The 10937-nt window shown below is 50.6% G+C and overlaps 2 protein-coding genes across 2 annotated transcripts; both read right to left on the bottom strand.

Moving 5' to 3' along the window:
- Positions 1-1459: 1459 nt before the first annotated feature.
- On the bottom strand, positions 1460-5849 carry A1O9_11255 (Ca2+-transporting ATPase; the record flags this gene model as incomplete). The annotated part of the gene is made up of 3 exons (XM_013399974.1): positions 1460-2363; positions 2412-2794; positions 2841-5849. 3 exons carry the CDS (start codon positions 5847-5849, stop codon positions 1460-1462), a joined length of 4296 nt encoding a protein of 1431 aa, XP_013255428.1.
- Positions 5850-9774: 3925 nt separating this feature from the next.
- A1O9_11254 (uncharacterized protein) lies at positions 9775-10536 on the bottom strand (the record flags this gene model as incomplete). Its single annotated transcript, XM_013399973.1, has 1 exon — positions 9775-10536. The coding sequence occupies one exon, from the start codon at positions 10534-10536 to the stop codon at positions 9775-9777; it is 762 nt and encodes a 253-aa protein (XP_013255427.1).
- Between the last annotated feature and the right edge of the window lie 401 nt (positions 10537-10937).

Below are 10937 nucleotides of genomic sequence, written 5' to 3'. Positions count from 1 at the left end.
GATTAAGGGCGTGAGGATCGGAGGAACGTAGGAAAGCGCGAAATAACTCCCGATGCCAAACGAAACGGTACTGATGATCAAAAAGCTGATAACGCGTCGACCCCGGGCCTGGCCTTGATTATGGACAATGACTATACATAAACCAGTCAGCCGCTACCACCAACGAGCATGACGGTACGATTGAGGGCTTACCCGTGGAGTAGAGGCTCTGAGGCGACCGTGGTCTTGAGTTCAAACGTTGCCTTCGGGAAGATGTGAGGCCGGAGTGCCGAGCGAACGAAGAATATGACTGTCGCTGAAGGAGTGTAGGACGAAGCAAAGGAGGGCAGGAGGCAGCAGGAGCAGTCAAAGGTGAGGCCAAGGAAGAAGGAGTCGTGCGAGGTAGGAGTCGAAGAAGATTTATTGTTGACCGCCCTGAGGCCATGGTTCTTTATGACTGGCACAGACTGGTACAGAGTCCCTCTGGCCGCATCGGAGCGAGCTGTGCTGTTGGGAGGTATGATGTAGCCCCAAGCCGCAGGGTAAAATTGGTCGATACCCGCGACCCGCAACCCGCAAGTGACAACTGATCGGTCTGGCGCTGAGGCGATAAGCCTGAGGCAAAAAGAAACTGCGGATCGTCGCTAGAGCCGAACAGGAAACTTGTGCGCGTTGAATACGGAATACGACGTGCAGGAGGCACCCAGGGCCAGAAGTTGGAAAACAACCTCGGCTCAGCCTCACAGGCGGCTCCCTACGGCCTCCTCTCGGACGTACCAGTGACATCAGGTACTCGGGAGAGTCGAGTCTGATTGCAAACCTGACATTATGGCCTACTTGTAGACATGGGTTATCCTCTTCACTCCCACGAGGCTCTGGTGGCTGCCTGTTCGCTGTTCACCGGAAGACACAGTTGCTTTTCAGAGTGTTTTTCTTCTTCTTTTCATTCAGTACGCTGACCAGTGCTGATCTAGCGTAAAATTACAATACGGGATATTTGGACCCTCAAAGAGACAGATAGAAAGAGACTTCCCGCTTAACTTATTCTTGTCTTGTCCAGGCTGTGTACGCTGTACCTCGTCCAATGCTTCAATGTTGACCAGTCTGCAGCCATAAATACTTTCGTGCTGCATGATCATAACACACACCATTCAAGATGTGTGCAGACCAACTCCGAGTGACCAACCTTCTTCCAGCCCCTTTTGCATCTTGAATCAGAGCCTAGGGGATCTTGCCCGTGGTCTTTCAGCCTTGCACCCGCCGTCATTGTGTTCTGCCTTTCACATTTTGGCCTCGACCCGATTTCCACGTTTCTTTGCTCCCCAAGCGTCGACAAACTAAATGGAGGAAGGCTGTCGGCTCGGTGACCGTCTGGCAAAACGTGCTATTGATTCGTTCACGTGCTGGACTGCATGCAAATCGCTGAGCTGTGGACCATCTCTTTGATTCATCGAACGCTATCTGAGATTCTGTTGGTCGATCAAGCGGCCGAGGATGGCTGGCGCGAGTGTGATCCTTTTGATCTGACTGATGGACTGTGAGGAGGCGCATGCTCAAAGTGCGGTGCTAGCGTGGGATCTTGGCTGGGTGGCACTCCAGCTTTGGGCACGCTTTGGGCAAACACCGGATCTGCGGCTGGAGTGGCAGGATGGATTTCCATACCGGCTGTTCCTTCCACCCCAGAGTGGGACCGAGACCGTGTAAACCGGACCGTTTCCTGCTCTTCAGGCCGTCTTTCTACTGGTGACCATCCACCACCTATGCTGCCGGCCACAATACCTGCCATCGCAGCTGCCGGTCCAAATACCGAATTGGACGCAGATCGGTTTCTTCGTCGCGCCTTTTCCGGACTGGACGGCGATGCTGTGGGAGTGTCTGATACGACTTGGTCGCCTTCAGGAGTTTGCGGAAGTTGTGTATCCGATCGCGAACGTGATGGACTGCGTGAACGCGGAATAAAAGTATCACGAGGGTGCTGTAACTTATACGCGAGCTCGGCCATGCGGCCACCGCGAATCTTCTTGAGAAACGTGAGCTCTTCTCGTATCTCCTCGATCGCTGGATTCCACTGTTGCACTCGGTCTTCATCGTCTTCGAGGAAGAACGATGGGCCTGCCTTTTTTCGTCGAGGCACAGTCGGTATGAGCTTCGCGAATAGTTCGTCTGGTATCAGTCTGATAATGACAGCGACAGGCATTGAAAGCGCTCCAAGCACGATCGAATAGCCCCATTGTGCGCCGTTGATGCGATTGATAGAGAATGCTTCACCACCCACAAACATGATCAAGCATTGTCCTCCCACGATGACGAATTGAATTCCAATGAACCACCAGTTCTTCAGAATGCCTTCAAAGATATTGAAGTTGTTGTCCAATCGGCGAGAACTAGTTATAATCAGCATCACTCAAGGGCGTGTTCAGTGGGAGGCGTACTTGTACTGATTGAAGATTTGCATCCACACGAAAGTGTTGAAAATCGTGCTCTGTAGTCTCTTATGCTCACCGTCCGTCTCGTACGAAAGAATGCTTGCACCGGCAAAGTAGAGTATCAGGGTCACAACTAGCTGATAGATCGACTGGCCGATGATCATTTTCCACATGTTCAGCGTAATCAACGGCGCTGACTTGGGCTCGGGACGGCGTTTCAATATTGATGCCGTTGGAGGGTCGGTCGCCAACGCTAGAGCTGCAAAAGTGTCCATAATGAGATTGACCCATAGAAGTTGAACTGCAGTAAGGACAGAGGCCTCGTCATCGTTAGCAACTGCAGAGATGAATGTTAGGAACACTGCAGTGATGTTGACTGTAATTTGAAACTGGCTCCTGTTAGTTTATGCCTGTAAGATGAGCATGCCAAAATACCTGTAGAAATTTCTTCACGGCATCATTGACAGTTCTACCCCAAGAAATAGCTTTCACAATCGAGGCGAAGTTGTCGTCCATAAGAATGATAGCCGATGCTTCCTTGGCCACTTCTGTACCAGCAATACCCATGGAGAAACCAACATCAGCGGTCTTAAGAGCAGGTGCATCATTGGTACCATCACCAGTCACAGCAACGGTCTCTCCAAGCTTCTTTAGGTGTCCCACCAGTAGCTTTTTATCGTCTGGGCTCGACCTGGCTAGCACCTGAAGTCGAGGGATAACCTGCGTCAACTGCTTCTTGCTCAGTTTCCTGAAGACCGGGCCCTCCATTGCAATGCCTCCCGAAGTAAAGATGCCGCACTCAGTCGCAATGGCCTTTGCAGTCATAATGTTGTCTCCTGTGACCATTCGTACGAAGACACCTGCAACCTGACAGTCGTGAACAGCTTTCGTGACGCCAGGCCGGAGCGGATCCTGAATACCAACAACGCCAAAGAAGATCATGTCCTTGAAGACTTTGTCAAAATCTGCTTGCTTGTTATCATCGGCCGACACAGCTCCACGCGGGGGCCATTCTGAAAAGTCTCGATAGAGGAGGCCAATGGTTCTCAAAGATCGTGATGCATAGTTGCTGACAATGCCATTGAGGGCCTCGACTTGATCCGCGGTGATAGGAGTGTCGACAGTTCCTAGAGTAGGATCTGTGATGATCCGAGTACATTTGGATATCAAGATCTCAGACGCTCCTTTTACCAACATGCGATACTTACCATCCGGTAGTCTTACTACTACTGCCATACATTTGCGACCAGAATCGAAGGGAACCATCTGCACAATTTCCGAGTTTGCTCGTTCTTCCGAGATCGATTCAACGGGAAGATGGTCAACAACAAATTGCAGTAGAGCAGTCTCAGTCTTGGAACCGATGAACACCCTTGCACCATTCTCCTCGCCCTCGAAAGCAGTCGAGTTGAGAATGATCGAGTCTTTCAGTAGGGTTTTGGTGTCTGCTGAAAGGGTGGTGTAGAATTCAGCGGAGGACACATCGTTGGTGTCGGTCCCAGGAGTTTTCTCTTCGTGTTTGCTAGTGGGAGTCGAGTTAACAGCCTCTTCCTTGTCACCAAATCTAGAGGCGGTCGAGAGAGTACCAGCAACAACAGTCATCTTGTTCTGAGTCAAGGTCCCCGTCTTATCCGAGCAGACCGTAGTGGCATTGCCCATTGTCTCACAAGCTCGGAGTAGGCGCACAAGATTGTTGTCCTTGAGCATTCTGGTGGTAGCGAAGGCCAGAGCAAGAGTTACTGCCAATGGCAGACCTTCCGGAACCGCGACGACGATGATTGTAACTGCGACGATGAAAATCTGAAGGAAGCGTTGTCCTTTGCCCTGAGATCCCCCCTCAATATCCTTAAGCTCTACAAGAAATTTGATGAAGAGAACGACAAACAAGAGTAAGCCTGCGGCCAAACCAAGCTTCGCAATATACTCGGCCAAAATGTTCAATTTTGATTGCAGGGGAGTGGTTTGGCCCTCATCTTGGAGCGACATCAAAGTCTTCCCGTAGCTCGAATTGACACCAACGGAAGTGACTAGGAAGGTGCCCACTCCTTCGGAGACCTTACCCCCTGAAAGAATAAAGGGGTCCATCTTCTTGAGATTCTGATGATTTTCAATTGCATGGAAAACCTCATCGGCGGCAGTCTTGCGAATAATGTCGGACTCACCAGTGGCGGATGATTCATCACATTTGACGTTATGGCCCTCGATGAAGACACCGTCCACTGGAATGAGGTCACCCGGCTCTAAATGCATGACATCGCCAACCAAGATATCGTACACTGAGATTTGTTGCGACTTGCCAGAGCGAATGACCTTGACGTTTCGTTCTTCTTTTTTCTTGTTCAACTTAATGAACTGGCGTTCCTTCTGATAATCGTTCAGGGCACCGACAAATGTAACGACGAAAATAGCAACCATGATGGCGACACCTTCGACCCATTCAACCCGGGCCTCGTGCTCCTCAGATGGAGCGGGCCTGACGGTCTGGTAAATCCCTAATGCCAAAGAGACCACAGCAGCGACAGAGAGCAAGATCAGCACTTTGTCATTGTACGCAATCCAGGCGAGCTGCCAGAATGTTTTTGCTTTCTTTTCCGGAAGTCGATTGTCCTTGAAGATACGTTTTCGGTCGGAAAATGAATCATCAGATATTTTCGGAGCCTCCGCCATTGAGCCGGAGGTGTGGGATCTCTTGACAGTGCCGAATTTCTCGTTCATTTCGGCTCCAGCTTGCACGGCTTCCTGAAAGCTGACCTCACCCTCCAGACCCACTTCATCAACACTGAGACCGCTATGACGATTTGTTCGTAGGCCCTTTTCCAGACCGCCTAAGCCACCAAGAGCATGAAATGCTGACAGATTCTTGGGGTTGATCATTTTGTTCAGCTGACCGGGGCTGAAAGCGAATTTGTTATTCTCGACCTTGAAATCCTCGTCTGTCCCTGGGTCTGGCTGCAATGCCTCCTCATCATTCATCACATCATCGTTGTTGCTGAAAGAAGCCTTCCGGAGAGACTCATTACCTGTCGAGGCGATTTGAGTATCCCCCCCAAATTCTGAGGTCGGTGAAAGATCTGATTCAACAGATGTTGCCCTTGCTCTTGAGCCTGGAACGGAAAGAAAATTATGTGCAGCGGTGCCATCTAGGAATTGATTTCGAGGCGAAGAGACATTGTGTGGAGATGTGGGACGCGACTCTCGGGTATCAGTCGAAACTCGGACATCTGTTGGGGAGAGGGACAGGGGAGAGGACAGCGATCGAGGCGAATCCAGCCCGGCAGTCTGAATGCGAGGGAGTGGGGCTGGTCTATCAGACGAGGTACTTGGGGGTTCCTGGATATGAGGGTGGACAGCAGAGTCATCTATACTGATTGTTGGAGCTCGCTGTCGGCTTGGAGCAGGTGCAGGGGAGGAAGGAGGGTCTTGCCCTTCGGCTGCGGATGCCATTGCAGGGGCGATTGTCTGGTATGGGGAGGAAAATGTTGTATTTGGACTTGTCGCTCTTCAGGTTGGTTTGTTGTCAGAGATCAGTTACAGCCAGACCTCTGGGAGGAGTGGCAAGATTTCGAGAGAGCAGATCGACCGACATTCAGGCCAGGTATAACGTATGGACTCTGGGCGATTTACATCCGAACGACTATAATCAGAAATGTTAGAAAGGGTTCTGGAACAACAAACGGAGAATGACAGCGTACAAAAGGAAAAGGGTCGGCAAATGGTAAGCCAGGGTCAAGCAAAACAACTCGCCTGACCTGGCAAATGGTGCAGACTCAGACGCGGTAGTCATAAACTCACAGCAAGATCTCAACCTGTGGGGTGGCCAACGCAAGGGCTCTATACAGACAGCCAGACGTGTAGCAAACGCATCGAGAGGCAAACAGGTCAATCGACAAGAAACAAAGGCCAAGGGTGAAGCGAGGAATGCCCAAGAGCAGCCTCAACCCAAAGGACAAATTAAAGAAGAGAAAATCGAAGGACTAAGTACAATATACAAACGACAAGAAGCGGCGGTAAAGCAGGAGGCCATGAAAAGATGCAAGAGTATGAAATGGACTTGGAAACATGGCACAGTGGTAGAGGGAATCGTAGTGGTATGTACGGAGTATTAGTGTCTAGGATTGTGGAGGATCGTAGTGGATATTCCCTAGTCGTTGGCCTCATGGCCGTGGGCAGTGGGCACGTACGAGTATGATGATGGTGAGGCGGGCCGTAGTGTTGCCAGTCAGTGCTTTTACTACTGGTACCACCGAATACCCGCCTTACTGCCTGCGGTGGACGGAGCAACAGACTGCTACTCTCGGACGGGGAGCACTGAGCACAAACAAAGTTTAGGCTCCTTAGCCGAACACGCGTTAGATCCCTTAGCCCCTTAATTGTCGGATTGATAGGCCACGGAGGCCCCATAAGCACCAGTAACCACTGCGAACTGCTAGTATGAGTCTTAGCGTACTGCCAAGCTTTGACCTTGGTTCACTTGCCGGTGTGCTTACTCGCACTCACAAGGTTGGCAGGCGCATTCCTTGAAAAATGAGATGTGAGATTCAGAGGCGAGATGCGAGGCAGGAACGCCCTGCAAAATAAATGGGTACTAGCACAAGGATATCTGTATATACAGGGCACTACTAAGGAGAGAGAGTGCTCCGGACATAATAATCATAGCAATTACAGGCCACCAGGTGCCTGGAAGCCAGCCCCTAAACTAATCGCAACCGGGCGCAGGACCAGCCGCCCCTAGTAAATGGAATCTCGTGGGAGATACGCACACTCCGTTCTGTACAGGGCCCTGCTACCACCCAGTACTAAGCATCCTCTGGCTTACGTCCACCGCGTATCGTTATTGATTCACGAATACTTCTTTCACCCCATCAACAAACAACCCTCAAACATGCTTGATTGCCGATTCTCGCTGCGGCGCCTACTTTACAAAAGCTGACACAAATTGACAGAAAAGCCCTCAAACAACAGTCCCCGCTCTCTCGTTTACATCCCTTCCCTGCACCATGTCCCGCTAGCGGTCCAATTGAAGCGCCATGCGTGGGCAGGGCGTCTTTGCACTGCCACGCTCTAAATCATCCAGGTCCGCCGCCCCGTACATCCAAACCCTGTCAAATCCAAATATTCTTAACCCTCCTGGCTGCCTTGATAATCACGGAATCGTCTACACCAGCGGTGTGTTGGTCACTGCTCAGTGGTCACAGAGCCCCCAGTGAGCGGATAGGCGGCCCATAGGGTTGACTCACAAGATAAAAGCGCCGAAGAGCGAGTAGAGTGAATACGGAGAAATGCAGTCTCGACCACCGTACAGCCTCCCTATGCACGGAGCACGCGTATCACGATGACGACCAAATGTGGCAATCCTCAATAGGAGAGACCAGAGACCATCGCCATCAGCACCCAGGCTAGAATTGGTGTTTTCCGCTCCTGGCGAAGGTCCCAAGTACCTGAGATCAAGCATTCATGACAAGCAGCAGGCATGGACAAACAAGACTCAGCATAAGGTTACAACCGCCATGGCGGGATCCAACTTTCAAGCTGAGTTTCCTGTCTAGACCCAAATTGTACCTCGCTCGCCGAAAAGGATCAGCCAATTGATCAGAAATTGAGCCTTGGCTCGGAACTTCCAAGACTCGCTATCAAGCTCAGCGTTGTTTGGAAATCAAGCCACTTTACAGTCACACGCCATAAGTTTCCGTACGCTTAGCGCGTTTTTACGTGTTACCGCGCACGCGTCCCAGGTATCTTTTTTCTTCAAACCTCCAATGGCCACTCCACGACGTATACTAGGCGAAATCGACGCGAATCGAGGGTACAGTAATGAGTTAAGTACTCAATTACGTGCTAAAATCAGCGGTGCCTATGAAAATGGGGTCTCCCTAGGCCAAATCGCCAAGGCCTATAATTTAAGCAAGTCAACTATTCAATATACTATTGAGAATGCTCCTACGCGGATCGAGAATACCTCCCAACCACGCTCCGGACGCCCTATTACCTGGACTAACAGGGATCGCCGTCAACTACTCCGTCTAGTACGAGCAAATCCTTCATGGACATACCGTAAAGTTTTACGAGTAATAAGTACTCCTTTCTCAAAGAGGACTATTCAGCGAATCCTTGAAAAAGAAGGGATTACAAAGTGGCGAGGCACTAAAAGGCCTCTCTTGACAAGCGGTAATGCAGCTAAAAGACTTGCCTTTGCCATAGAATATAAGGATTGGGATGAAATTGACTGGCAACGCATTATTTTTAGCGATGAATGCTCTATCCAACGAGGCGCTGGCGTAGGCGATAAATGGGTCTTTCGTACGCCAGAGCAGAAGTACGATAAGGACATGATTATACCTATCCCTAAAGGCAAAGGCCTTTCTATCATGATTTGGGGCGCAATTTGGATCGGTGGGCGCTCAGATATTGTGATAATGGAGCGTGATCCAACGTCAGCGCGAAATGGCTATTCTGCGATCTCATATGAGCAATGCCTTAATCAAGCACTATCGGATGACTGGTTTCAGGAGTTAATATTCATGCAGGATAATGCTCCTATCTACAGAGCAGACCGTATTGTCTCCTGGTTCCAGGAGCGCTCTCGACAGCTACTTGAATGGCCGCCAAACTCACCGGATCTCAACCCAATCGAGCACGTCTGGGCGATGCTGAAACGCCTTATAAACGAGCGGTATCCAGACCTTCTACGCCAGGGCCAAAGTGCTGTAGCCGTCGAGGCATTCAAGGAGGCTATTCGCGAGTGCTGGCGACTCCTGGATCAGGAGAAAATCGATAGTTTAATAAGGTCTATGACTACTAGGATTAATACGGTAATTACGGCAGAGGGTTGGCATACACGCTTTTAGGGACGCCGATAGAGGTGCTACAGTAGGGTCAGGAGAAAGGTCTGCTTTTTATCTACAGAATGAGCTATTTATGACTTGATTCCGTCAAGTACTCGGCGAACAGTAGTAATTTATATGAGGTGGGTGGTATCGCGGGGTTGCCAAGCATCTAGGGTCATACGGAAACTTATGGCCTATAAGTGTATGTCATCTTTGTCAATCCTCGCCTTCATGGTTCCACATCGCAGACAACTATCCGTATGTACCTGAACACTACCACTTCTTGAAGTGAACTGTTGCCAGTGAGAGTGGTGTAAACACTGATGCAGCTACAACCAAATGTCAACCGCTCTGGCCAAAGCTTGGCTTGCCAAATCATGCAACAGTCGGGTATGAAAGGGAACAAACAAACTACCATAACTGGTGGCTGGCTGGCGATCTCAATCCTGCTTTTTTGCTTCAAGTTTCGAAAAAGGAACCACGTCTCTGGCCAACAACGCATCACACTACAACAACAGGATATGTGACCAGACCCTGATCAAGTCTCATTCGTGCTCATACTTCGCCATGAGGCCACCATCGCTGCCGTTCTTGATGATCTCCTCTTCAAACCCTTCAATTCTACTAACCATAGCGTACGGCTTCACACTCTTCTCCTTCTCCACCGTCTTCTTGAAACAGCCACTCCAGCCAGGCCTGGGATATTCCCTGACCACGTTCTCAATGGTGTCGCGGTGCACCAATTCACGACCTGCTCCGATATTGTCGAGCAGCGTCCCCAGGTGAATCAGCCTTGTGACCAAGGTAATCTTCCCCTTATCCTGAATGTCCTGATGCCTGATGATCGCTTCGGCAACACTCTCAGCTTGCTCACGCGGTGCCACACCGTCACCTCCTTTGTCCCCAGTTATCGTCGGGTCCTGCAGCAATGTCATTGCGTGATACCCGCCCCAAAATTCAAAGCTCAGCCTCGTGCTGGTCAGAAAGTCCACAGACGTTCCGATGTCGTGCAATATGGCTGTGAGAAACCAAGTTTCCTCAAGCTTGGAGCCCGGCGTCAATCCAAACTCCGGGAAGCACTGGCGGGCGATGGCGCAGCCGTAGCTGTACACGCGCAGACTATGCCGATACGTGTCTGTATCAAGTTTGGACCTGGCATACGCGGCAACACGCTTCGCAAGAGCCGTCGAAGGAGGCTTCAGTGCGCTAACCGGTACTGATTGCGGATTCGGCGTTGAAGGTTTCTGCACCGATCCATCTGCGGGAATCGCCGTGAAACCATACAGCTTGGTCGCGTCGTCCGACATGACCATTCGGGTGGATCAGTAGTAACTAGTAGCCGATGCTTGGGTACCCAGCAGATTGCGCCTTGTACTACGTACCACACAACGCAAGCCTCTGTCCGTTGAGGGGGTTACTGAGCAACCAGAAACAGACCTCGGATCCGCGGATTTAACGTATAACCACAGCCTCGAAGAGTACGTAGCCTTGGAGAGGCCGATACAGCACCAATGGTAGGAGGATAATCACGCGCAGTGTGGACCAACTGTCAGGCTTAGGAGGAGCATTAACTGAATATACAGATATCACTAAAATACTACATGTCCGTCAACACAATAGATTGTGCGAAGACCAGTATGATATATTCGACAAACCTGTCGTCGTGGCGCGCCGTTTCCCCCGCGATTACAAAGAATAACAACAAGAA

This window comes from Exophiala aquamarina (assembly GCF_000709125.1).
Source record: "Exophiala aquamarina CBS 119918 chromosome Unknown aczIA-supercont1.16, whole genome shotgun sequence".
Lineage (NCBI taxonomy): Eukaryota > Fungi > Ascomycota > Eurotiomycetes > Chaetothyriales > Herpotrichiellaceae > Exophiala > Exophiala aquamarina.
Note: the sequence above shows the minus strand (reverse complement) of the source record. Positions and strands in the feature narration are given on the sequence as shown.